Raw genomic sequence first — 25,712 nt, 5'->3', positions numbered from 1 at the left:
AAAATTACGAGATCTTTCAAAGATTGGGCAGACACCATTAAACTTTACAACCTTCCAAGGATCTGTACTAATCGTGTAATTTTCATTTGCAGTTGGCTTTGAGAAAAAAATCGTGTCGCAACTAACACCAGCAGCAGTTTTGACGTATAAAATTTAATTAAGTGAGAGATTTGACAGTTTTGGAGCAAGAAACCGACATACGTTCAAAATGCATGGCCTGCCTGGAAATAAAGGATCACACGAAATAAGAAAATCGAACGCGACCTTTGTGGGGAATTTCGGATCTCGCATTCCTTATCAAATTTTTATATGCATGCCCATTTTGGGGCAGATTTCCAACTGTTTCAGATATTTATGTCGTAAAAATCATGACATTTAAGCTGTAACGCTACACCAAACTTTTGGGCCATTTGCCTATAAATGGCCCTCATTTGTCGCTAATACCTCCACTTTATTCCAAATTTCCTGTTATATTTCTCAACATCTCACATTTTCATGTCGCCACATATCTCGGACTTTGCCCCACGTTTTCCGCATTTCCACTTTCCGAGGGAAGAAAACCATGCAAATTATTTCGTAATTTGTTTTAAATTGACCCCGCACTTCGCGTGTTTACTCTCTCTCTTTCCCTCTTTTCACGAATTCATTCCGACATTGAACTTTTTTCCGTGTAGTAATTTAATTACGTCAACATTTCACATGATGTTATCTTTGACATACTGACCGGGTACGAGTGAATTAAACGCACACATGAAAGTAAACACATTTCGAGAATCTGACGTTTTACAATTTTCTAATTTTTCAGGTTTTCACCTCAGCGGCGTCGTGACGGCGTCCCGAACTCTGCCTCTTCAGACGACGTTGCCTTGTGGAGCTCAAGAACCACCCCAGAAATTTAAAGTGTCTGTTAGTTTTGACCGGTGAGTAAAAGCAGTGCTGCCAACATAATTTTTATGTCAAGGCCCCAAAGAAAGCGAAATGAGCGCTTCTGGTTTTTTTAGATGCAAAATCACTTCCGTGACCTGCAGCTGCGACACGAAGGACATCTTCTGGTGTCAACATGTCGTGGCATTGTCTCTCTACCGAATTCGGAATGCGGAGAGCGTTCGGCTGCGAGTTCCAATTTCAGGTGAGCCTCTGATGTATATACTATGATAAAAGTTCGGGTTCCATCTGCGACGTTCCTTGTCACGGAACTTGGGGAAAAGTCGTAATAACTGAATTTCAAGTTGCGATCCGACCGTATATCTGATATCTATAATGTTCTTCGGTCCGGTCCGCGCTTTCCAGAGGTTTTCCATAATATGGCATGTCGGGAAGTCGTTTCATGAATTTCAAGAAGCGACATGATACCTCCAGCTAATTTACGAGCAAGATCACCAGCGAGAAGCGATAAGGAGCTCAGCGAAGAAGAATTGCTATATTTAGAAGTGTTTGGTACTGCTGGAGCGTTACCAACATTACTAATAAATGGGATATTTGAATTGAAATGTGGTGAAAATTACTACGGGTTATATGGCAGCCGCAAGCATGTTTGTAGTTTCGTAACTGTGAAATCTGTATGCCCAAAAGCGTTAGGCGGGGACTACTTACCCAATGGTCAAATTTTATGGTAGTTCCAATGTTCTATGGTGGAACCTACAGCTGTCGCATGCGGTTTGGATAAAAAATTACAGATAAATAACCACTGCGGTTTCTTTGCGGTTGGTTTCTCCTGCATGTACGGTTGGTACTACTGTGGTATTGTCAATTTGGCTTGATATGGAACAGTTTTCCCTACAGATTTCGTCATTGTAACTGACAAGCAATGGCAGGCTAAATTCATATTGTCCCATCTGGTTCAAAACCTTCCATTTTCTTGCCGCTCTCTCCTCCACACTTGTGTGATTAAAAAAGCAACAAAAGCTATGCGAATAATGCAAGGTTTAAATGATAAATTAATTTCTGTCCTGGGGCTACGAAACCATTCAATCCAATGAATAGACTGATTGAATTACATCCACAATGCCACTATACTTTGATGTTTCCACCACCTCGTTCTTCAGTACAGGTGGAAGCAATTCGGGAGGCCTACAACTGCGAAAGGGGCGCCCCTCGCTCCCAATTATTAAAGCCAGCCCAGCGATAAATACGGCGCAACCACACCTTTTTTAAAGCCGAACCGAGAGCTAAAGTCTCCGCCCAACCGCTGTAACGATTTCATATTACAGAGTTTTTCTGGGCGCAGAGGCCGCCTTGGCGCCCGGGGAACAAAAACTATAAAGTTTTGCTATAAAATTGTAATATTACACTATATACAGGTTGCAACGAGGGGGAGCCCGCGTTTATTGATCCGGACGCTTCTCTAGACGCGACTGATTCCGCGATATCACACGTCGGAGAGATGAGGGCGAACATCCCCTTTAAAATAAATTAAAGGCGGACGCCGGTTCCGATAACAAACAGATTTTTTGGAGTAAACGGACTGGAATTGCCACCCGAACCTGGAAGGGATCAAATCCGTAATATGCCACAAATACTTGCAAATTCATGGGCTCTCTGAATTACAATAGAAAAACATCCGACATGAAAGAAAACAGGCGAATTTCCGACCTCCATCTATGAAATTTACTCGTGATTTTGAAGCGAGTCCGGTCCTGGCTGCGTGTAGCTTTAACCACTGCCGCACTCGGCGCGTCACTGCAGTCACATCCATTGTTCGTGTCCGTTATTTTCAGGTTATGTTCGGCCGTTGACTCATCAAATGAGTTTCTTTCGAATTTATTGCTCCTAAATGACTTTATCACTTTTTTACTTAATCACCGGAGTGTTTCATAAGCGAATAAGAAGAAGTTATACAGGTTAAGTGCCTTTGGAATGCGTGTAGTGCGGTGACAGTGGCGGGAGCCTTATTTGGAAATGGGGAGCACAGCCGAGGATTTTTTCGATTCTTTCGCAAACAAAGCACCAACGAAAGCCAAAAGGTTCAATTTCAAAGAAGTCGTAGGAAAGAAATATGAAAAAAGGCCGACTGAAAAGACCGTTGAGGTTATGTCCTCAAAGTTTGGCGCTCGCAATTCTAACCTAAATGGGAGCGTGGAGGAGAATTTGGAAGAAATGTTTGCAGAACACACAATAAGAAACAACTTCAGTGTAACCGTTGGAAAGTCTAAAGCAGGCTTAGGCACAACCAACTTGAGAAAAGAAAAGTTGAATGCCGTGAAAAAGATGACACAAGTTGAGTCTGTTGACGATTTTGAATTTGATAACAAAGCAAATAAAAATTTAGGTTTGAAGAAAAATCCCACGAAAATCCAGTCAATTAAGAAGTTTTTTGAAACACACGAGTCTCCAAGTCGGGAGAGTGAAAAAATCAAGAAGGCCGCGCCGAACGAAATTGCGAAAAAATTTAATTTTAAAAAGCCAACAGCGACTGTTTTCACTGAACCTAAACCAGTTCCTTCAAATTTTACTGTCGTTGAAGATTCAGACGACGAACTTTTCGAAAATGTTTGGTTCAACGAGCAGTGTACAGCCGAAGCAAATGACAGTTCAAAAACACCAAGCGGCTCGAAATCCACATTTTTAGCTGGTAAACCTGAAGGAGAGAAACCGACTTCAGATGACAGTTCCAAGCGGTTTTACTTCAAAACACCAAACTCCTCTTCTTCAAGCTCCTGTCAAAACTCACTTCCTGTGGACGACAGTCCTTCCAGCTCCTCCCAGAAAAAATCTCTTTCGGATTATTCCACCTCCGCTCCTTCAAGTTCCTCCCAGAACCCACCCCCTTGGAATTTCACGGACGATGACTACATGGACGACGAAACTTTCGCCAGTTTTCTAGCTTGTGAGATGGACACGCTTTCTCAGAGTAATTCTACTCCTGAACCGCCCCCAGCTTTGGATGTTTCAACGAGTTTTTCCGGTCGCAAGGACGACTCGGAAGAGTTCCGGAAAAAGTACCCTCACACAGAAGTGATGTACGAAGTTCTGCACCAAAAGTTTGGTCTCAGGCATTTCCGCCCCCATCAAGAGGAGATAATCAATGCGAGTCTGACTCAGCTCGACTGTTTCGTGTTGATGCCCACTGGCGGTGGTAAAAGTCTTTGTTATCAGCTGCCGGCAATGTTAATGCCTGGGGTCACTATAGTAATTTCGCCCCTCCGTGCCCTTATCAGTGATCAAGTGGATAAGCTCAATGCTTTGGATATCCCCTCGGCGCATCTTTGTGCTGATGTAAAAAAAGCAGACGAAGGACTTATTTACCAGAAATTACATTTGAGAGAGCCGGTGATAAAACTGTTGTATTTAACACCAGAGAAGATTTCCGCTTCAATGAAAGTTATCGATATGATAAAGTCGCTGTATCAGAGAGACAAATTAGCACGTTTTGTCATAGACGAAGTCCATTGTCTCTCGCAATGGGGGCACGATTTCCGTCCCGACTACAAACAGCTATCGTCTCTTCGCAAGCAGTATTCCAAAGTACCTATAATCTGTCTCACCGCCACTGCCACCAAGCAAGTGCAAGCCGATGTGACCAATATCCTGGGATTAAAAAATGTCAAGACCTTCATCCGCAGCTTTAATCGCCCCAATATTAAGTATAAGGTCGTCCCCAAAACTGGGAAGAAGATCGTGGACGAGATTGCCACTTTAATCAAACAAAAGTTTTTCCGAAAGTCGGGGATCATCTACTGTCTTGCTCGCACAGATTGCGAGAAACTAGCTGTTGACTTGGGACGTCTGGGAATCAAAGCCAAAGCTTACCATGCCGGAATGAGCGATTCCGTCCGTGAAAAACAACAACGCGAGTGGATGCAGGATCAGTTCCACGTAATCGTCGCTACTATTGCCTTTGGAATGGGGATAGACAAACCTGACGTTAGATTCGTAATCCATAATTCAATCCCCAAGTCAGTAGAAGCGTTCTATCAAGAATCAGGCAGAGCAGGGAGAGATGGAGACGCGTCGTACTCATACTTGTTCTACTCGTACGGCGACGTCGGACGTCTCAAGCGGCTCATGCAGATGGACAAGAAAGTTTGCAGACAAAAGTCGACTTTAGAGGGTCACTATGAGAACCTCCATCAAATGGTGTCGTTCTGCGAAAACACCGTTGATTGCCGAAGGTACTTGCAGCTCATGCATTTAGGAGAGAAGTTCGACCGAAAGATTTGCATGGAGAATAAAGCAATGATGTGCGACAATTGCGAGAACGTGACTAAATTTACGTTGACGGACGTGACGAAAGAAGCGCGTGAGTTGACTCACCTGGTCCACGATCTTACAAAAAAAGAAAACATTACCATGCTTCAAGTGGTGGAGATCTATAAAGGCTCGAAATTAAAGAAGATCGTGGATAAAGGACATGATAAGCACAGATTTTACGGAGGAGGAAGCGGCTTGGACCGAACGGACATCCAGAGGATCCTTGTTGACTTGGTCTTGAAGAAGGTTCTCACTGATTTCTGCACCTTCACAAACGACTTTCCTGTGGTTTATATCAAACCCGGAGCCAAATTCAACAGTTTCAATCAAAGCGATCTCAAGATTTCCATTCCCATTGGAACGAAATTCGGGAAAGTTGCCAAAGTGGTGTCCAGCGATCAAACTGAACAAAGATCTGATAGTCCGGGTCCTTCGACTTCTACTGCGAAGGTTTCCACAAGCAACATCAAAATCAAGTGCCTCAAAGTAGACTGCCACGAGCAACTTCTTGAGAAGTGCAGGGAACTGGCTGTTGAGCGCAACACCACACTCTCCTCCATCATGAATTTGTCAGCGATTAAAAGTATGGCGGACGTCTTGCCCAACAGCGAGGAAGAGTTCATGAAGATCCAGCACGTGACTAAGGCGAACTTTGAAAAGTTCGGCGAATACTTTTTAGCAATAACTAAAAAGTTCAGAGAGCAAGCAGATAAGCTGCAAGCGCCGGTACCAACACCCTCCTATGACGATTCGAGCGTTTTCGATGAAAGTGATTGGGGTGAAACCTCCCAAGGTAGTACCCGCGGTGGTACTAAACGAAAATCCTCAGGTGGATACAAAAAGAACACAAAACGTTTTAAGAAAACGTACTATAGAAAGGGGAAAGGGAAGAAAGGTGCCAAAACCCCCAAGAAAAAAGGTGGTGCCAAATATTCTGGGAAGTCCGTGGGACTTATGCCTATACTAAAATAGGCGCCGAGATATCGGGCGGAATATTTCTAGTCGTAGATGTAAAATTTTTGAAAAGGGACAAGGGGAATGTTTTGTATGTGTTTTCCTCAGATTTTGATCAGTTTTGACGGTACTTTCTGTTACAGAAACTCTTTTGCAAATGGATCGCCAGCAGCTGCAGAAATTCGTACAGTACCTGATCTCGGAACACCACACGGAAGTACTGCCAACGGCTCAGAAGCTCGCCGATGAGATTCTGCAGCAACGTTCCGAGATCAACCAAATCCCGGGAGCTCCTGATCCAACGGCGGGAGCGTCTGCGGATGACGAGCACTCGTGGCATCTGGACGAAGAGCAAGTCTGCGAACAAGTCAAGTCGTATTTGTCACAGGGCGGGTACTACAATGCCAACAAACAACTCAATTCGTTGTTTTCGAAGGTATGTAGACGTGAGTTTGTGGGTAGTTTCCTAGACAGTTTTGCGTAGGTTCGTGAGATGTTGCGTGCCCAAGATTCTAACGGTGCTAGAATGTTAACGTTGATCACGGAACAGTTTCTTTCCGATCCCAGGTTGCAAATGTGGCGTAACCAAGGTACTCCTATGACTGATAAATGTAGGCAATTATGGGATCAGTTGGGATCTCTGTGGGTTTGCATCGTTCTAAATCCGAATTGCACGCTACACGAGAAACAGCAGTGGAAAGTGTTGTTGGAGAAGTGGACGTTGATTGACGTGTGTCCGCCGGAGGATCCCGATTTTAGGTTACAGGAGAACCACTCTCATCGGGATACGGTTTGTTGATGGTTTAATAAAATGATTTTGGTACTTATTTTTTCGTACAGTATTCAGGTAGAGACCGAGATAGAGATAGGGATCGTTATTATGGCGAACGAGATAGAGACAGGTACGCGGATCGGGAACGAGACCGAAGAGACAGACGGGATCGGGACCGGGAGAGGGAAAGAGACAGGAATCGAGCAGCGTATGACTCTTCGGACAGTTCGGAGGACGACGACGATGCTGATAGTTCTTATAGTCCTAGAAATAGCAAACGTTTACGATTATCAGGGAATCATTCTAAGTCAAGCTTACCAGCGTTACCAAGGACAATTTTTCACAGGTAAGACGAGCGTGGAAGCTGACCTGGGGGAAATTAACCGAAACGTTTTCAGGGCATTAGATGCGGTAGGCATGTCTTGGGACAACATGCATTTAAAAAATATTTTATCTAGTGATACCTACTGTTCACATGTTCCTGACACTACCAGTTCTGGCAGCTTTAATTCTCAAGGGCAACCCCTGTGGCACGGTGAGGTCCTTCAACTACTTTTTTTCTTTAATTATTGTTTGATTTTTGTAGAACCGATTCCTCTGTGTGCCGCTCGCGTCGACTCTCTTCGCTCCCACGGGCACATGGAAGCCGCTCTCCGCTTGGCAGTGTCCGTCGTGCGTACAATGAAACAACAACAACTCGTGGCGCAGCGCCGTTGGCACGAGAGTCAGCAAGCTAGTACTAGTAGCAGTAGTAAATGTCAGCCTAGTTGCAAAACGACGCCTTGTACGTCGCGATGCACGGGTCAGTGTAACAGCCATTCGTGTTCAACGACATCCATTACGGCCCCCGCGAACACGGACTGTTGGGTTGGTCACCCTCTGGACCCCATCGGATGTCTCTTTGACACCCTCGCGGACGCCTCAATCATCCCCGACGATCAGAGACCACGCACTCCTAGTTACCTGGACATCGTAGGCATGGAAGAACAACACAACAACATCCGACCGCGGTATCACCACGTGCCCGTCGTTGGTTCGAGAGACCGTTCGGAAACTTATTTGACTTTGGCATTCGAAGTCGCGCTCGTTGGTTTGGGGCAGCAAAGGATAATGCCGGTGGGGTTGTACGCTCAGGAGAAGGCGTGTAAACAGGAGGATCGGTTAATTGCGAAGTTGCAAGAGATCGAGTTGGATAACAGTTTGATTGCGGTGTTGAGGAGACAAGCGATTATTTTGTTAGAAGGAGGTCCGACAAGCGGATTAGGGATTGGGATACACCCGGAGAGCATTCCCATGCACACTTTTGCGAGGTTTTTGTTCCTTTCGTTGTTAAGTTGTTATCCAGATCTGGCGTACGAAGTTGGATTAAGGGCGATGCGGCTGCCGTTGTTGGAAGAACACGAAGATTCGGATGATCCGCTCGGCGGTAACGCGAGTAGTTCGTTGATGATGAGCAGGTCGCCGAGGTGGTTCACGTTGGGACACATCGAGACCCAGCAGTGTGCTCTGAGTTCGACGATGCTCAGTGCTGCGAAAGGTAAGACGCTTTCTTCTACAACTTTTATACATTTTGGATTTTAACAGGTGAAGTGATGAGACTGCGAACGGTGCTGGAATCGTCCCAGAGGCATATCCACAGTTCTTCCCATTTGTTTAAACTTGCTCAAGATGCGTTTCGGTTTGCGACTCCGGAAAACGGGCCCAGGCATCCCACGTTGTTGAGTGTGGCGTTCGAGTTAGGATTACAGGTAAGCACCCCTGTAGTACCGACTCGTTTTTCTACTTTTTTTTTAATAGGTGATGAGAATGACGTTGTCGTCTTTGAATTGGCGACGGAGAGAGATGGTGCGGTGGTTAGTGACATGTGCCACGGAAGTCGGAGTGGATGCTCTGATCTCAATCATGCAGAATTGGTATCAGTTTTTTACGGCAACGGAAGCTACCGGTCCAGTTGCGACCACAATCATGTCTCATAGTACCATAATGCGTCTTAATCTTAGCTTTAGTCAACAAGAAGAATTGTCTAGTTGTGCGCGAACGCTTGCTTTGCAATGTGCAACTAAGGTGGGTACTTTTAGTTTTGTGGCTTTCGTGGTACTAAATTTATTTGTAGGACCCTCCAAATTGTGCCTTGAACGCTCTGACGTTGTGCGAAAACGAGGCGATGGCCTTCGAGACCGCTTATCAAATAGTCGTGGACGCCGCCTCCCACATTATGACCTCTTCACAGCTGTTCACCATCGCCCGATATATGGAACACCGCGGTTACCCCACTAGAGCCTACAAACTTGCCATGTTAGCAATGAAAAACGTGCATCTCGCATACAATCAGGTCAGTTTTTTCTCTTCGGGTGTCATCACAACGTTTCATCTTGTTTTTCCACAGGACACCCATCCAGCAATAAACGACATCCATTGGGCGTGCGCCCTGAGTCACTCTCTGGGTAAAACCGAGCTGTCCAACATGATCCCCCTCTTGGTAAAGAACGTACAGTGCGCCACCGTCCTCTCGGACATCCTCAGGCGGTGTAGCATGACCGCCCCCGGTATCTCCTGCTCCCATCCGCCGCCATTAGAAACAGGAAAACACCATTCGCACCAACATAGGAGCCGCAGTTGCGCCGCCGGCGGTATCAAACCTTTGTCCTACGATAGACCGCCACTTCGGCAGCTGTTGGAGGCGGCCGTCGCTGCTTATATCAATACTACGCATTCTAGGCTGACGCACATTTCGCCTCGACATTACGGCGATTTCATAGACTTTTTAACGAAAGCTAGAGACACGTTCGTGTTGGCCCATGACGGTCACGCGCAGTTTACGCAGCTGATCGAAAATATGAAAGTGGCGTATAAGGGAAAGAAGAAACTGATGTTTTTGGTTAAAGAGAGATTCGGCTGATACTTGAAAAAGTGATATATGTAGTGGTGCGACTGTATGTAGCGAGGCTTCGTTTTTTTCTCTCTATCTCTCTCATCATTCAGTAGCCTAATTATAACTGGACAATATTCATGAAATGAGATTTTTTTTCTGTGTTAATTGATTGACTGTTATTCCCCTTGAACAGACTGATTTATATAACGGGCAACCACGTCAAATTTCACGCTGGTCACGTGATAATCATAACTATGTGTATATTTTCTAAGTAGTAGGTAAGAATAGAGGTCAGTTTGATGTTTGACAGGTTGCACTGGATCTCACTTGTCTTTCTAGTATTATTTTTGTATATTTCGTCAGCATTTTCGTATTTGTAGTACCCGTTCCCTCTCTTTCATCATTTATTTCTCATTTAGTGTTATACTTGTTTACCAAAGATTGTTGTTTGTATAGTATTTATGTACATATACCGTAAGAGATATAGTCTCATTAGTTGAGCGAAAGCATCCTTGTGGTCCTTTTTTTACGTTTTGTATTTATTTCCGCCTTCAAGCGATGCTTTCCACAATTACAAGGTAAATGCTTCCTGTTATATTTATATAATACAGTATCAATAAGTACAAAATAACTAAAAAAGCAGTCGACCAAGCTGTAGCGCAATGTCAGCTGTCATTCCATGAGCTACCTCTCCAAGCTAACAACATTCAACTGCGCTTTTTCACGTTTCGTTCGTTTATCGGGTTGGATGTTCAACTAGACTGAATTCAATGACAGAAATCAAATGCGCGTGCTTAGATCTACCCGAGTTCATTTTTTAAACGATTCAAATTGTAAACGTCGTTGCCACAACAACTTGTTTTGATTGTTTTTTCGTGTCTGTGATTGAATCTTTTTATTTAATTTTGTTCGTCCAGTGCCACTAATTAATGAGTTATCGAATTTGTGTGTTATTTTTATTTTGTAATTAAGAACTGTATATATCAACTTGGCCAAATTGGTACACGTTCCATTCCGATGAAAATAATTTTATATAATTCGTTGTTGTATTGTGTTTTGTGTAAAATACTGATTAGGAAAATGTACATATTGCCAAAAATTACTTGGTTCATTATTTGTTAAAACAAAGCAATTATTGCATTGAGTCTGTCTGTGTATTAATAATTTATGATTATTTTTATGATAATAAAAATATTTGTAAATGAACATGGTTTTCTTTCATTCTCAACAAAATAAAACAGTTTTAGTACCGCTGGATTTTTTCTGCACGATTGAATACGGCAGTTGTAACAAATAAACCCAATTAAGTTTAATTCTCCTGTATTTGTAATCCAAAATTTATCGTTCGCAACTGTGTTACAGGGGTGATCAAAATTTTAGCAAATTTAAAAGTTTGGGACCGCTGGGTCTTGTTCAAACACATGTCAAAATGTCACAGGTGTGTTGATTTATGGTTTGAATCCCAAACTGTCAATTTCAAACTAAACTTTTAATTTTTAGACAATTTTTGTATTGTCCAAAGTGTAATTAGTGTGTTTAATAATTTCCCACAACGCAAAGATTGAAATTGTGCGTTTTAAAATCGAATTTTGGCAGAGGGGCCCAACTTTGAGAACCGTTTCTAAACATAACCTCAAAATTGTCAACGGTTTTCGAAAAATAATTTATGGACCACACAAATGGCTGGGGACATCGAAGAACTCCTGCAATTATACAAGCAGCAAATTGAAGCAGACAAAAAACGATTGGGGCTCTCTAAAATTGACGAAAAGGTCAATGAGGTAAGAAAAAACGACCTTGTAATTGTAGAGAAGTACTCAAAAGAATTCGTTTGCTTAGTAAAGAAATTTGAATAAATTTTTTATGGCAGAATTATTTTTGGCAAGTTGGCGTGTTTCTCGCCAGGCCCTTCAGCTCGTTTCATGTCTCAAGAACCCTCAATTAGAAAAAGTAGCACAGTGCTTAATTGGCAAATTTTAAGAGTGTATTGTATTGATTGACTCATCCTCTAGGGATTAGTAGAGTTCTGGGGAAGCCACTGTGCACATCGTTTTTTATGTTAGTTAAATTTGAATAAACTCACGCGAGACAACGCAGCGTCGTTCAGTGGTACAACAGTTTCAGCACTGGCGCGCGATAGATAGCAATTTCCTGAAAAAGAGGAGCGCCTATTTTCCGACCTTGTCTGTTATTGATTTTCGTGAAAAGCCAACATGACGGGGTGAAATGTGGTGGTGATGTCTGTTATTTGACCCTCACACATCTCCAAGACTCTGTAACTCCCAATACGTGCTCTCTGATTGTTGTTACCACTTGACGATGTGCACGTTTATTTTTAAAGTAAATTAAAATTTGTTGGGATCACACGTCAATTCACGTTCGTTTTTGACGCTTCGCAGCCCCCAAATTGTGATAATGAACACCAACAGAACAATAATGTACAACAATCAACAGAGAACAAGGAGAACCATCCACTGAACTGCGACCAGGAATCTCGCAACAAGCAAGTGAGTCCCAGTTCGAGTCTGAGTAGATTTTGTGGCTTGATTGAGGCTTCATTTTCTTTTTTTACCGTTCTAGAACCTGCCGATTATCGAACAACTTGATTTAAGTTGTAATGATGCTGCTTTAAAGAGGACAGCTTTTGAGAGGTCGTCGGTAAGCATGGATTGTCAATTAATTTGCGATTTGCATGGGCGACGTTCGCATCGTTTGTTCGTTATTTAAGTGGCGCGTGGGGACATTTCTTGTCGTTCTTGCAGGATGAGAGCGGAGGCGGCCGCACCATGTTGCGCTATGGAGAGTACAGCCCCAACAATCCACAATTAAGGGTGTCGGCGGCTCCTTACCTCGGACTTGGAGAGTATGAACAGAGGCGCAACTTGTTCCAACAGAAGAGGAGGGCTGAATATCGTAATTATTTGTCCAAGGTAACATCTCTGAAACCCCCGCCATGCCCATCTCCTGTATACACATTTATTTACAGAAAGAGATTGTTAAAAATTGTTTCGTAAACAAAAATGTGGCGACACGGGCGGTGCAAACCGATTTGCAGAATATTCAGTGCCCTTTAGTAAGTAGGGTTTTGGGGTGTATATAGATGGGGGCGGCATGTTTGGTGGGCTTCATTAAGGGCGACGCACTCCCTAATACTTAACAGAATAAAATAAAGACATACTGACACTGCATGATTCTTTTTTTGTAAATATCTAACGTGACGTCATTTTTGTACTTTTCTATTGGCCTTTATCGCGCCATGTGCTCCAATTCGCACCAATCAACCGAAGGCTAACCGTCTAAAAATAAACTGTTTACTGTCTTGTCTTCAATTGTCTAGCTTGGGGGCGGAACTTAAGCCAAGAAGCTGTGTCGTGCACTTTCGGCACTCTTGTACATACATTGACCTGTGCTTGCATTATCTCCTGTTTACAGTAGGCAAAATATGACAGCATGTCCGATCATCTGAAAACTTGAGCCTCCTCCATCATTTCCCGTTCGTTTGTTTTAGGTGCAGTATGACAGTCATACACCGGAAAAGGAGCTAAATCCATACATCTCGTCGCCTGTTATGCAAAACAGTCGCACTCTGTCACCGTATCGTTCAGACCAAAGACTCACCAGTGCTCAAAATGCCTTATTGAAGCCGGAAATGGACAAACCGAAGAGTATTTTGTCGAACAGACGCACCGGGAGTCCTAGAGGTGGGTGGCTGCGCCCGATTACACCCACGATTTCTAATTATCCTAATTACAGAGAGATTGTTGTCTGATTTGAAGCATTCATATACACCCAGTTTTCTCGACGGGTTCAGTTATCAGGACCGGGCTGAGGAACTCGAGAGGGTAAGAGACTGTCTTGAGAGAGACATCGGACTAAGCGGAGATGTTAAAGGAAAGAATCAAAAGGGAGAATTATCAAAGGGAGCTGAGACTGCAGATTGACGAGAAACGGAGGATGCAAGTGATGAGGGATGACCAGGATAGGAGGGAGCAGGAGCTGGAGAACAGGAGATTGGAACAACAGTTGCTTAGAATGCAGGAGGAACAAGCCGTGGAAGAACAGAGGAGGTGCCGCAGGGACGACCAGGTGCTGGGCAAAGTCTGACTATTGTTTGAAGTGGGACTAAACGAAATGCGTTGTGTTTTGTGTTGTAGATGCGCCGTCACAGCGAGGATTTCCTGCGCCGGAAGCACGAGTTGCAGTCCCGTTTCCGCAAGCACACGGACTCCGAAAGTAGCGTGTCAAGTCTTCGAAACACCAACGTTGCCTCAAAAGCTCTATCGCATTACTCTCCTCCCGTGTCCCGCCGTAATCCTTACTCCTTCAATATACCATCCACTTCTGTGTTCGCCGATTCGTCTAGCAGCAGCAGCAGGTACAATCCGAACCGTTTCGATTCGTATTATCGCAAAGACGCGTTGAACAGGATGGATTCGTTAAATACATATGATACTCATCGTAGATTTAATGCTTTCAGTCGCTACGACTCGTTGAGTAGAATAGATTCGTTAAATCGCCAAGATGCGTTGAATAGATTAGAGTCGTTGAGTATTCAAGATAGTTTAAGTAATGTACAACGTAGGCACAGCGCCACACAACAGGACCTCAGTATGATCAGGAAAAGCCCAAAATTGCAAAGAAGAAGCAGTTCCAGCAGGTTCGACGACACTCTTCCCATACCAGTATTGAAAGCGCACTCGCCAGTTGCCAAAGAACTGAAAAATTCGGTTCCTTTCAACTCTAGCAGGTCGGACGCTGTTCGGAAATTGGAGGACAAGTGGCAGGTAAAAATCAACCCTTAAGACCTTTTCACCCCAAACCGGTATTACAGATCCCCGCGGTTCAAAAAAATATCATCAACCACGGGGACCCAGCTCAGGGCAGAAGCATCCTCACCCAATTGGGAGCCATCAGGATGCAACTCCAACAAGAACAACTGCGGATGGACGAGACGTTACGTAAACGCGATTTTACACAATCCAAGGCTGTTGATTTTCATTGAAAACACATTTTACATCGAGTTATAAATTGAATCATAGTTATTTTATATATTGTTAGAACTTGTCTTTATATTTATAATTGACTAGAATAGAAACGTTGAGAATGACTGACTCTCGCCTCTTTTTTCACATACCGGTTTTCCCCATTCAAATTTCGCGCTCCGGTACCTTCGACCTGATTCGTTGAATCTGAGATGACTGTTATAAAACGAAGGCGGCCGATTTCGCCAACCAATCGTAAAGCGACATTTTGTTTTTAAACGGTTTGAGTTTGACACAACTAAGCTCTTTCAAATAAGAGGAAATAAAACGGTTTAGTACAAAATTTCTGTCGGAAAGATGAACAACGAAAAGTGGAATAAAGTGCTCATCGAATGGGTAAGTGATTTCGGTGGAAAACGCATTAGAGACTGTGGATGTTGTTTTTAGGTTAATTGTTTAAAACTTTGCAAAAGTATAAATGAAGTCGAGGAACTTCGAAGCGGAGAGTTCTTCTCGAATCTACAGAAAGTAGTGTAAGTAAAATGGGTTTAAGTTCACCTCGGTGAGACTTATTTTCGCGTAAAAAAAGTAACGGAAAAGTTACTGAAAAACCGAGTGGGCTGTGAAACCTGATTTGACAAGTATCAATCAATTCAAGGGGCCTTTTTTTAACATATTTACGCGGATTATCCAACCAAATCTATAAAAAATTCTTTTTTTCTTCAGAACAAAATCCCGGAATGCCCAGCTCGACATCCTCACCTTCATCTTTGATCTCTTCACCAAGCACTACCCGAATTATTCCTTTGAAAACAAAACAGAAATTCACCTCTCTGACCTCCCAGAAACCGATTTAAAAGCCTTAACGTCTCTCCTGATGCACTACACGTGTATTTACGACCGAACCGACGTCCTGACGTCCCCACTATGCCACTCTTTATCCCAGTCAACCCAACTCATAATCCGCAACTTCCTCCAAAAAATCGCTAAAGATGTATCCCGTGTGGCCATGGACGACATCATCAAAAGCTGCATCGACGATGCTTCCGACCACTTGACAAACCACCACTGGTTGTCCGTGGACTCGTCCTCAGCTAAAAACAGCCCCCTTCAAGACCTCCTCAAAACGCCCATTTCTAAATTCGGGCGTCTCCAAGAAAAGGACCGGATAATCGCAAAACTGAAGACGGAGTTGGAAGCGGAAAGGTTTGATAAAGCCGAATTACAGGAAGACTTGAAGCGACAAGTGGAGAAGAACAAAAAAATCGAGCTGCAAATTTCGCAAAAAACCAACGAGATTGTGCGGCTCCGCGCGGAGGTTGTAGCGTTGGAGAATCGCACTCCGCCTCATTACCAAGACATGGACTCGCGGGAGCTCCAACGGAGGCTACGTTCCGAAATACAGTCTTTGGAACAATACATTAAACAGATAGAAAACGAACAAGAGGAGATTGTCAAAGAGAGGGACGCGGTTAGGGAACAAGCAAGGAAGTTAGAGTCGCAGGCACAGATTTGGGAAGAGAAGTTTTTCGAAACGGAGCGGAATTTTGAAATTTTGAAGGAAAATTCGAAGCAGCAAGAAGACGAGTTGGTGGAGCTCCAAGCGCATTGTGCTGAAATCACAGCGCTGTTGGACGAGTACAGAAAGAAACCAGAAAATGATAGTTCTTTGTACGATACTTTTACGTCTATTTCTAATGTAAAGTCGCTGGATGAAACCCCACCCTGCGAAGACTTGGCGTGTTCCGTTGTTGAGGTACAACTGCGAGACGCACAGAAGTTAAATGAAGAACTGAAGTTTCAAATCAGAGAATACGAGGAAAGGGAGGAGCAGTTAAAGGAGACACTCGGTTACATTGAAGCAGATAAGGAGCGAAGCGAAGAAAAGTGCGAAGAACTAGCGAGCACGGTAAGAAATTTTCTAATTTTAGTTCCAAATTTCAAAGTATTGTGATTTTTAGGTCCGAAGCTTGGAAGCTTTCAAAGAGACGCTCCAACAAAGTCTCCTTCAAGTTCAAACCGATCTCAAAGAATCCGAGCAGAAATCACAACTTGAGATTACAAAGTTGTCTGCTGAGTTAAACGACGCTTCAGTAACACTATCAAAACTGTCCACAACCAACGAGGAACTCGCATCAAAAGTATTTCCCCAATCCTCTTTGTTCTCTGCTTTATTTGTCTCTCTTCAAGGTTACATCCTTGGAATCATGTCGCGAAGACATCGAGAACCGCCTTTCGGAGACTCTGGTTCTTCTTGAAACCGAAAAACGACGCTCCCAAAACCTCGAAAATGACAGAAATACCGCCAAGTCCATCTCCGACAAACTCCAGTTTGAGCTTGCGGATGTTGTTCTCCATAACCAGAAGCTCGTTTTAGAATTAGATGACTTGAAGCAACAAAACGAACTTCTAATTGCCAAACTTGAGGACACTGAGAGTAGTAACAAACTTCTCGAGACACATTTGCACGATTCTCGACAATCTTTACAAGTAGTGAGCGCGTTATTGGAGCGCACGCAATGGGACCACCGAGTTCTGCGGTCTACTCTTGACGAATGTCGTGCAGAATTCGATAGAGAGAAAGAGGAATTAATCTCGACGATTAACAACACCAACGAGAAATTCGGAGTTTTACAAAAGACAAACGAGGAGTTAAAATCTGAGATTAGTAATCTTCATAACCAGTTGAGAGAGGCTTTAGAGAGAATAGAATCAGAGAAAGCTCAGACAAAGCAAATGGAAGAAGCACATGTGGTGTTGGAGAAAGATCTGGAGGACGCGCAGTATTCAATGAAAAAATTACAGTGTGAAATCTCTGATCTTCGCCGCGAGAAAGAAGAAATTGTGGGGTTACTAGACGACGCGAATTCAAAATTGGGGATCGTAGAACAAGAAAAACTTAATCTTCAAATCAGAAGAGGCGAATTAGAAGAGTTGCAGTTGAAGTTATCGGTCGCTAACGAGGAATTGTCAACACAAGTCGAGACACTTCAAACGCAGCTTCAAGAGGCTGACAGTGCTTTAGAAATTAAGTCGAAAGAAATCCTGAATTTACAAGAGTCGTGCGAGGCGCTTGAAATTGAAGTAGATAAAGAGCGGACTTCTGCAACACAACACCAAGAAGAAGCAAACAGGAACAACGCCGAAAACTTTAAGTTGCAATCAAAATTAGAAGATGTGGAGCAAAACTACGCAACTCTCACAAAGGAAAAAGAAGATCTTAATCTTGATCATAACAAGTTGAAGGAAGAACTCGCGGAACTTCAGAAAGAAATGCAAAGTTTGATCGACACTCGTAACAGTTTAGAAGCGCAACTAACTGAAACACGCGGGAAGTTCGAAGAGACGTCCGCTGATCTTCACCAATTGAAGAACGAGAAGGAGAACGTTAGCGAAGAGCTCCAAGTTTCTAAAGACAGCATTCGGAAGATCGAAGAAGAACGCACGGCATTGGCGTCGCAATTGGACGAATCAATTGCCAAGTGCCACAAAATTGAAGAAGAATTGTCGATGAAAGTAGAGAATCTTCACAAACAGTTGAAGAGCTATAATGATACTCTTAAATTCACTGAAACTGAATTATTAGAACTCAAGAAAGTGAAGACGGCTCTTGAAACAGAGTTGCTGGAGGAAAGAAACCTCGCGGAAAGTTTGGCAAGCGAACTCGGGAAGGTGCGAATCGAAAACCTTCAACTAGATCACGACACGATAACTCTACAGAAGGAACGCGAAGATCTAACAAAAAAACTCGGAACGTTGGAGAAACAAAACGCAGACTTGCTGCTTCAAAAGCAGAAGACCGAAGAAGTTCTAAATGAGGCCACAAAGAAATTAGAAGCAGTGGAATCTGAGTTGAGAGATCTTGAAGAAAACAAAATTGATCTTCAAGTTCTTTTGAACGAAGCCAACGCCTCGATAGAACGGCTCAAAACTGAACTTTCCAACAAGCGAAGACATAACGAGGAAACTCGTGCTGAGTCCATCAAACTAGAGGCACAGAAAGTCGAACTTGAGAGGCTCTTGCGTGAGTTGAAAACCGCTCACGAGGACCTCGAATCTAAACTTCGTTCATCTGAAGAATCGTCTGAAGAACGAAAACGAGAAATTCAAAAATTGCTGCAGGAAAACGAAGATCTCGAAAATACAAAAACACGTTGCGTGGATCTTGAAAAGGAAAAAGACAGTTTAGCAGCGGAGTTGCAAAGTTCGCTTCAGAAGAATGAAGAATTTACTGTCACTGTTGAAAATCTTCAACGCCAACTTTCAGAAGATAGAAAGACAATCACTGACGCTAAGCATGCTGAAGTGATTCTTCAACAGAAGCTGATCGATTTTTGTGCTGTCCTCGAAAGCGCTAAAATCGATAAACAGAAAACTAATGAAGATCTGATGAATGTGAGGAACCAGAATCAAATTTTAATTGCTAAATTGGAAGATTATGAAGTGAAATGTTTGCAGTTGGAGCAGAAGGTCACTGAAGTTATCAATAATTTGATTGTTTGCAACCAAGAAAGTGAAGAAGTTAGGAAGACATTGGAAGATAATAAAATCGCGTTGAACATGAAAGTTTTCGTTCTGGAAGAGAATCTTGCGACTCTGGAAGCAAAGCTTCTAACGGATAAGTCGGAGGTAGAGAAGCAGAAAGAGTTGTATGAAAATACCATTTCTGAGACTAAGGAATATACTCAAACACTAATAATGGAGAAGGAGCAAATTCGCAAGGAATTGGAAAATGAAAAAGGAAAATTAACAGCAAACCTCGAAGATCTAGAAGCGAAGCTAAAAGAATCAGAAGAGGAAAAAGATAAGCTTTCTCTTCAGAACCAAAATCTAGAGGAGCGTGTAGTTGAATTAGCAACAACAGAAGAACAGCTAGTGATAGAGAAACAGCAATACCAAGAAGCCCTCGCTGATTTATTAAAAGAAAAAGAACAATTAGAAGAGAACTTCTTGGTTCTTGAAGACGCATCAAAGAAGCTACAGCATGAAAACGAAAGTATCGTTCGCCTGAAAGAGGAAGTGGGCAAAGAAAAGGCAGAACTGGAATTAACAGTTTCTGCCCATCACCAACAGATTGAAAAGTTACAGCGCCAGAAGGAACACCTCCGAACTCAACTTTGCGCTCTCGAAACGAACTACAAACAACTGAAAACTACCAAAGACATCACTGACCGCCAGTTGGAGGAGGTTAGCATTCTCTCGGAGACTTTGAAAGCGGAAGCCGAAGAAGTTCGTCTTCAGTACCAAAAGTCTATGAAGGAGTTAAACGACACGAGAGATCTGTTGGTGCGAATAACGAATGAGAAGGAGGAAATTATAAAGAATCTCAAAGAAACGAAGGAAGGAAAAGACGAGCTCCTGGGAAATTTGGAGTTGAGTTTGGCAGCAATGGAGGCGAACTCCAAAGAGATTATAACCAAACTAACAGAAGAAAAGGAGGCTCTAGTAGCCAAGAGCGAACAGCGAGAAGGTGAACTCGAAAAACTGAAGGCTGAAGTGGAAGAGACCACGAATCGAGCGGAATCTGCAGAGGATCAACTGGAAAATACCACGAAAGAAGTACTTTCATTGAACGATCAGTTGGATCGATTGTCCTCTGAAAAGTCCCTCTTGGATAAAAAAATCGAAGTCGAAGAACTCATTTCTTCGGAAAACCGAGACCGCGCGAAGACCTTGGAAGAGACGGTCCAAGACTACGAAATAACAATCTCCGGACTGAAGAATGTAGTCGACACGAATTTGGAACAACTAGAATCTTTAAAAGACGAGCTTTCGGAACGAAAGAACAAAGAAGTTGAAATACGCAATACTATTAACAAAATGTTGGAACAAAACAATATGAGTTTTGTTGAAATTGACGAAGACTTCAAGTTATTCATCTCCTCTCAGTTCGACAAAGTGTTGAGAATAAAGAATGAAGAAGAGAAACGAATCGTGGACCTAGAGAATGAAATCAAAGAGTTGAAGAATAGAAACTTGTCAGCTGTTGATTTGAGCTCAACCGTCACTGAAATGGTGGAGAAACTTTACGCTTTGGTTACTGAACAAGAGGATGTTTCTTCGATGGCGTCAATGAAGGCGCGCTTTGATGATGTCCACTCGAAAGTTAACAATCTCTTACAGGTCAAGCAACAGTTGTCGGAGGAGTTACGAAATGTGAAGATCGACAAGGAGGACTTGAAAAAACAGTTGGATGCAATCAAGCAAGAAAACGACGCGTTATCTAAAACGAAGAGTGAAATCGAAGAAAACTTGAAGGTAGAAAGAAGCAAGGTGGAGACTTTGCGCAAAGAACTCGAGACTCGACCAAAGTCGATAAAAGTTGAAAAAGAGAATATCTTAGGAGTCTCCACGAAATCGAACAAGTCCCGCGAGGATGAACTGAAGAAAGAGAACATGATGTTGAAGAGAAAAATTGTGTTGGCCGAGAACGCCAAGAACAACCTCGAGAAAGTCCTCAAACAGTTGCGCGAAGAAAAGAAAAGATCCACACCACCTTCCCCTGATGTTCTCTACAAGAAGTTGCTTCAAGAGTACATTCAAGTTAAGGAGGAAAACGAACAAGTGCTTAAAGAACGTGACGCGAGAATCGCGGAGCTCACTAATGAAAACGAAGAACTGAAGAACATCCCGATGAGACCAGAAGATGACAAAAAGTTGCACAATATTCGGGAAGCGTACGGGAAATTAATGAGCGTTAACTCCAAATTGGAGCTAGAGATGGTCACTTTGAGAAAAATAATTGAAGAACGCAACTCTGAAATGGCCGATTTGGCCCACATCAAAGAAGCGTACGAAAAACTGTTGGAAGAAAACAACAAAATTATCACTGAAGTTGATACTTTGAAGTACAAGAGAAATCGAGACAAAGAAGAGTTCGTGCGCTTGTTGAAGAAAGATCGTGAAACAAGCGACAGTCGCGAAATGAAGAGGATCCAAGAAATTCGCAACGAATACGAAGGTAAACTGGAGAAGATGAAAGAAAAGATGTTGAAGCTGTACCGTGAAGAAGTGAACAAAAAGGTGAAGTCGCTGAAGGACGGACACAATGAAACTGCAACTTTGTTAAAAACGGTTGGAAATTTGAGATCGGAGCTATTTGAAGCCGAGCAAAGGATACAGCTTCTGGAGATGGAAAAAGAGATGTTGAAGGCCAACCAAGACGTGAGAACTGTGCAACTACAGTCCACTATAACGTCTCTTCCTGATAGAAGTGCGACGTTCCCACGACAGTCCATCAACAAGGAATTCACCATTTCACGAACCTCCGTCGCAGCGATTCCAAATCTACCAATGGAGGATGAAGAGGACCTCTTCAACGACAAATACCTAACAGATCTCAAAGAAGGCAAATGCAACTTCCCAGATCGCAACGCGCGTTTTTCGGAATTGGCGTGGCGGAATTCGATGGTCCCTCCACATCTGAAGTCTTCCTACCCGGCTGAGACGCAATTCGCCAGTCCTGGCCGCTTCAAGGATGATGATATCAAAGTAAAGACAAATTGTTGTTCATTCTCTGTTTAATTGATCATTTTCAGACTGGAAATATCGAGCTTGAAGACAGCTTATGTAAATTGTTACCAGGCGAAAAGCCCCGCAAGAAAGATTTCGGGACTACGTCGTACAAAAAACCGGGACCTCCTACCCCGAGCAAAAACGGAGGGCGTCTGTCTTTGCAGGGAAACGAAGTGCATCCAATGAGGGAACACTGCGAGACCAAAACACCGAAAAGATCAACGCCCAGTAGAATAAAAGCCTTGTTTACGGGTCGAAACAGCAGCACAATGAAGGACATAAGTGAGGTAAGTTGGATTATGTTGTGTCGGGTCGCAAACTTACCATCGTACCTTTCAGAGTCAAACCAACGGCACTCCAAGTCGGGGAAAACGATTAAACATCTTCAGAAGGCCAAGATGACGTTTTTTTATTTATTTAACACGAATTGTTTTTATATTTATGCTGTTGAGAAAAGAATAAAATGTGGTCAGTTTGAATTTATTTGGTTGTCATGGCAACATCACGTGCACCAACATTAGAATAAAAAAATCCCCAATACTGTTGTGGTTGTCAAACGTGGTAAATCAATTAATCAGCTGAAATTTGTTACAACAGCAAGTTATGGCATCTGCAAGCAGTACAAGTGCCAGATCTTTGTTTTCCGATTCGAAAATGCGTCTTGCCGACCGTGTTCAAGTGAACGTGAATAACATTTCGTCGTTGGCGCGACAGATAACCCGAGGCTCCAAAAGCAGCGAAGTTAGTTTGTTGATATTGATTTTCTTTTGTGATTGTTTATTTGTAGATTTTAATGCATTCGGCTCGTAATTTCGCGGTCCAAGAGCACCTCATGGATAACAGTGAGAGTAACCTTAAAAAAATGCAACTTTTGTGTGTTCATTTGGGGTACCAACATGACTCAATGTTGAAATCGGCCCAACAAATAGAGGAAGTCAAAGAACAAGTGTGTGCCATGCAAAGATAAATATTGTGATCAATTGTGATAACTGATTACGCTGGTACCACGTGACTGATACTACGCAGTTGGCAACCCCTGCTACTTAACCTTATACTTCACCTTGTTTTGTTGTGACATTTTTAGAGCTGAAATATGAGATTTGGTTTACAAATTGTGTAGTAGTTGGTAAGCAGTGCTAGTGTAGTGATAATAAAGAATTGGGAAGATTCGTGTGCGATTATTTCAGGCAAAATGTCGCTCCTGAATCGCCACTTGAGAGCGTGCCTGAAAATACCAAAATGGACATATCAGAGGTGTTTCCAGCAGACCCAGCCAAAGCTGGCTGTAGCCGGGGACGTTATTCCCATTTTTAGTAATGTTCAGCAGTTTCCAGACAAATTAGCCCTACGCGACAATGTTGGAACTTACACGTATGCTAATTTGTTTATTAGTGCGAAAGAACTGGCCGCCACCATTACCAAGGAAGTTGATTCTAAAACAAACCAACGCGTGATGTTTCTCTGTTCCAACAACGCAGATTATTTGATTACGTTATGGGCTATTTGGATGTCTGGTCAGATAGGTACTGGTAAATACCACAAAAAGGTTGTCTATTTATTGTTGTTTTTGCAGCGGTGCCCTTGAGCCCCCTTCACCCGAAAAACATCCTCCTTTACTACGCCAATGACACAAATGCGAAACTTCTAATCACCACCCCAAAATACGTGGATTTGATGCAAAGAGTCGCTAAAAACTCCAACATAAACCTTCACGTCCTTGATAAGAACCAGAGGCTTCAAGCAACGGAGAAAAAACCGACAAAAGATGCCGATCTGGAAGGCCCCCTGCCTCTCTCGTTCTACAGTAGCAACAACGCTCTTATTCTCTACACCAGCGGTACTACGGGAAACCCAAAAGGGGTCGTCCTTTCCCACAAAAATCTAGTTTTCCAAGTCAACACCCTCTTGGAGGCGTGGAAATGGGTAACCAATGATGTAATCCTCCACACTCTGCCTCTCCATCATGTGCACGGCATCGTCAACGCCCTCCTCTGTCCTTTGTACATCGGCGCCAAGACTATAATGCTCCCGAAATTCGACGCCAACGCGGTTTGGTCCCACCTTCTGGGCGTGAATATCAAACCCGAAAGTCTTGGAAGGACGACCGTATACATGGCCGTACCCACAATATACTCAAAACTGATCGAGGAGTACACGAAAGTCTTCAGTGGAGACCCTAAAATGGTGGAACATATCCGAAACACTCTTAGAAACAAAATCAGATTGATGGTGAGCGGATCAGCGCCGCTTCCAGCTCCAACATACGAAAAGTGGTTTAACATTTCCGGCCACAGACTATTGGAAAGATACGGAATGACTGAAACTGGGATGTGTCTCTCTAATTTGTACGAATCAGATCGCGCGCCTGGATATGTGGGCTTGCCACTGCCAGGTGTCTCCGTACGATTGGTTGATGCTCCAGAAGGCTCCACCCAGGAAGTGGTCACTGTAGAATCAACCAATAACAAAGGGATCAAATGCGAGAAGAACGAGAAACTCGCGGTTAACAATGAATTGAACGGAGAGTTGTTGGTGAAGAGTGACGGAGTTTTTAAAGAGTACTTCAACAGACCCGAGGCGACCAAAAAGGAGTTTACAGATGATGGATGGTTTAGAACTGGAGACATCGCGTCTTATTCCATAGACAAAAACAAGTTTAAGATACTTGGGAGGAAAAGCGCCGATATTATCAAATCGGGGGGATACAAACTTAGTGCCATTACTATCGAGACTGTTTTACTAGGACATCCTGATATTAAAGAATGTTCGGTGGTAGGAGTGGAAGACCCTGAATGGGGACAAAGAGTCGCAGCTATTGTTGTATTGAGAGGCGATAAAACTTTGACTCTTGAAGATTTAAAGACTTGGGCTCTGGAGAAGTTGCCCAAGTACTCTTTGCCCACGATTTTAGAAATAGTTAAGGAAATTCCAAAGAATGCGATGGGAAAAGTCAATAAGAGGCAGCTAGTGGACAGCGTATTCAAAAAGTGAGCGAGCAGACTGATTTTTAACTTTTTTCCAAGTATTAGCGATATACAATTTTGGATATGATTATAATTTTTATTACTATCATCGCATGTACTGTTACTATGTTCATAAAAGTGTAAAAACTATATTGTTTCATTTTTTCCCTCATCATCGTGCAAATAATGAATCTGTGAAAGCCTCCCGTCCTGATTGTATGAGGAAACAATTCAGGCTTCTTTAGATAAGATGAGATTGTATTTTTATCGGTGATTGTTCCAAATTATTACTCATCTCTAAATACTTGAAATTAGACCGCAATATGTTAATCAATAAGACATAACAAGCAGGTTTTTATGCCCCCAATAATAGATCATTTTTTATGTGAAATAAATTTTATAAATATCACAGTTATGTGTTTTTGATATTCTGCACACGGTTCATTTGAGCAGACAAGGTCGTT

The 25,712-nt window shown here is 42.9% G+C and overlaps 5 protein-coding genes across 11 annotated transcripts in view; all 5 read left to right on the top strand.

Moving 5' to 3' along the window:
• LOC148181636 (zinc finger SWIM domain-containing protein 5-like) overlaps positions 1 to 10,994 on the top strand; it is a 31,682-nt gene extending 20,688 nt beyond the window's left edge. Inside the window, exons 2-12 of one of the 3 annotated variants that reach the window (XM_088041800.1) lie at positions 806 to 920; positions 1,002 to 1,129; positions 6,288 to 6,580; positions 6,629 to 6,934; positions 6,985 to 7,262; positions 7,315 to 7,451; positions 7,503 to 8,453; positions 8,501 to 8,664; positions 8,714 to 8,980; positions 9,030 to 9,248; positions 9,303 to 10,994. In XM_088041800.1, coding sequence (XP_087897926.1) covers positions 806 to 920; positions 1,002 to 1,129; positions 6,288 to 6,580; positions 6,629 to 6,934; positions 6,985 to 7,262; positions 7,315 to 7,451; positions 7,503 to 8,453; positions 8,501 to 8,664; positions 8,714 to 8,980; positions 9,030 to 9,248; positions 9,303 to 9,815 — 3,371 coding nt within the window. In that variant the 3' untranslated portion in view covers positions 9,816 to 10,994. Of the gene's footprint in view, positions 1 to 805; positions 921 to 1,001; positions 1,130 to 2,655; positions 6,236 to 6,287; positions 6,581 to 6,628; positions 6,935 to 6,984; positions 7,263 to 7,314; positions 7,452 to 7,502; positions 8,454 to 8,500; positions 8,665 to 8,713; positions 8,981 to 9,029; positions 9,249 to 9,302 lie in introns of those variants that run through there. The other 2 variants (XM_088041811.1, XR_015770457.1) reach the window with 2 other exon arrangements.
• A 205-nt stretch (positions 10,995 to 11,199) lies between these two features.
• LOC148181635 (uncharacterized) lies at positions 11,200 to 14,899 on the top strand. Of its 5 annotated transcripts, XM_088041886.1 has the most exons (11): positions 11,200 to 11,226; positions 11,289 to 11,569; positions 12,188 to 12,295; positions 12,369 to 12,446; positions 12,551 to 12,718; positions 12,775 to 12,861; positions 13,297 to 13,489; positions 13,542 to 13,630; positions 13,680 to 13,874; positions 13,943 to 14,572; positions 14,620 to 14,899. In XM_088041886.1, exons 2-11 carry the CDS (start codon positions 11,468 to 11,470, stop codon positions 14,788 to 14,790), a joined length of 1,821 nt encoding a protein of 606 aa, XP_087898012.1. In that variant the 5' UTR covers positions 11,200 to 11,226; positions 11,289 to 11,467; the 3' UTR covers positions 14,791 to 14,899. The 5 variants fall into 5 exon arrangements, with proteins under 5 accessions (XP_087898012.1, XP_087898027.1, XP_087898030.1 ...); XM_088041901.1 differs by lacking the exon at positions 12,369 to 12,446; XM_088041904.1 differs by lacking the exon at positions 12,775 to 12,861.
• Positions 14,900 to 15,027: 128 nt separating this feature from the next.
• LOC148181634 (uncharacterized) lies at positions 15,028 to 22,764 on the top strand. Its single transcript, XM_088041789.1, has 7 exons — positions 15,028 to 15,166; positions 15,218 to 15,303; positions 15,497 to 16,679; positions 16,732 to 16,911; positions 16,961 to 22,261; positions 22,309 to 22,572; positions 22,625 to 22,764. Exons 1-7 carry the CDS (start codon positions 15,128 to 15,130, stop codon positions 22,685 to 22,687), a joined length of 7,116 nt encoding a protein of 2,371 aa, XP_087897915.1. The 5' UTR covers positions 15,028 to 15,127; the 3' UTR covers positions 22,688 to 22,764.
• Positions 22,765 to 22,823: 59 nt separating this feature from the next.
• Positions 22,824 to 23,252, top strand: BORCS7 (BLOC-1 related complex subunit 7). Its single transcript, XM_088042016.1, has 2 exons — positions 22,824 to 23,026; positions 23,073 to 23,252. The coding sequence occupies exons 1-2, from the start codon at positions 22,889 to 22,891 to the stop codon at positions 23,250 to 23,252; spliced, it is 318 nt and encodes a 105-aa protein (XP_087898142.1). The 5' UTR covers positions 22,824 to 22,888.
• Positions 23,253 to 23,293: 41 nt separating this feature from the next.
• Acsf3 (Acyl-CoA synthetase family member 3) lies at positions 23,294 to 25,398 on the top strand. The gene is made up of 2 exons (XM_088041920.1): positions 23,294 to 23,808; positions 23,859 to 25,398. Exons 1-2 carry the CDS (start codon positions 23,478 to 23,480, stop codon positions 25,274 to 25,276), a joined length of 1,749 nt encoding a protein of 582 aa, XP_087898046.1. The 5' UTR covers positions 23,294 to 23,477; the 3' UTR covers positions 25,277 to 25,398.
• The last annotated feature ends 314 nt before the right edge of the window (positions 25,399 to 25,712 follow it).

The sequence above is a fragment of the Gnatocerus cornutus genome, chromosome 1 (assembly GCF_029298725.1).
Source record: "Gnatocerus cornutus isolate USDA-ARS CGAHR chromosome 1, icGnaCorn1.1, whole genome shotgun sequence".
Taxonomy (NCBI): Eukaryota; Metazoa; Arthropoda; class Insecta; order Coleoptera; family Tenebrionidae; genus Gnatocerus; species Gnatocerus cornutus.
This window is presented reverse-complemented; position numbering and strand designations above follow the sequence as displayed.

Bases quoted from the DNA above. Each gene is read 5' to 3' on its own strand.
- LOC148181635 (XM_088041886.1), top strand. From the start codon at position 11,468: ATGGCTGGGGACATCGAAGAACTCCTGCAATTATACAAGCAGCAAATT. The intron at 11,570-12,187 runs GTAAGAAAAAAC...GACGCTTCGCAG, and splicing joins TTGACGAAAAGGTCAATGAG to CCCCCAAATTGTGATAATGA. The intron at 12,447-12,550 runs GTAAGCATGGAT...TCGTTCTTGCAG, and splicing joins CAGCTTTTGAGAGGTCGTCG to GATGAGAGCGGAGGCGGCCG.
- LOC148181634 (XM_088041789.1), top strand. From the start codon at position 15,128: ATGAACAACGAAAAGTGGAATAAAGTGCTCATCGAATGG. The intron at 15,167-15,217 runs GTAAGTGATTTC...TGTTGTTTTTAG, and splicing joins ATAAAGTGCTCATCGAATGG to GTTAATTGTTTAAAACTTTG. The intron at 16,680-16,731 runs GTAAGAAATTTT...TGTGATTTTTAG, and splicing joins GCGAAGAACTAGCGAGCACG to GTCCGAAGCTTGGAAGCTTT.
- BORCS7 (XM_088042016.1), top strand. From the start codon at position 22,889: ATGGCATCTGCAAGCAGTACAAGTGCCAGATCTTTGTTTTCCGATTCG. The intron at 23,027-23,072 runs GTTAGTTTGTTG...GTTTATTTGTAG, and splicing joins GAGGCTCCAAAAGCAGCGAA to ATTTTAATGCATTCGGCTCG.
- Acsf3 (XM_088041920.1), top strand. From the start codon at position 23,478: ATGTCGCTCCTGAATCGCCACTTGAGAGCGTGCCTGAAAATACCAAAA. The intron at 23,809-23,858 runs GTACTGGTAAAT...TTGTTTTTGCAG, and splicing joins TTGGATGTCTGGTCAGATAG to CGGTGCCCTTGAGCCCCCTT.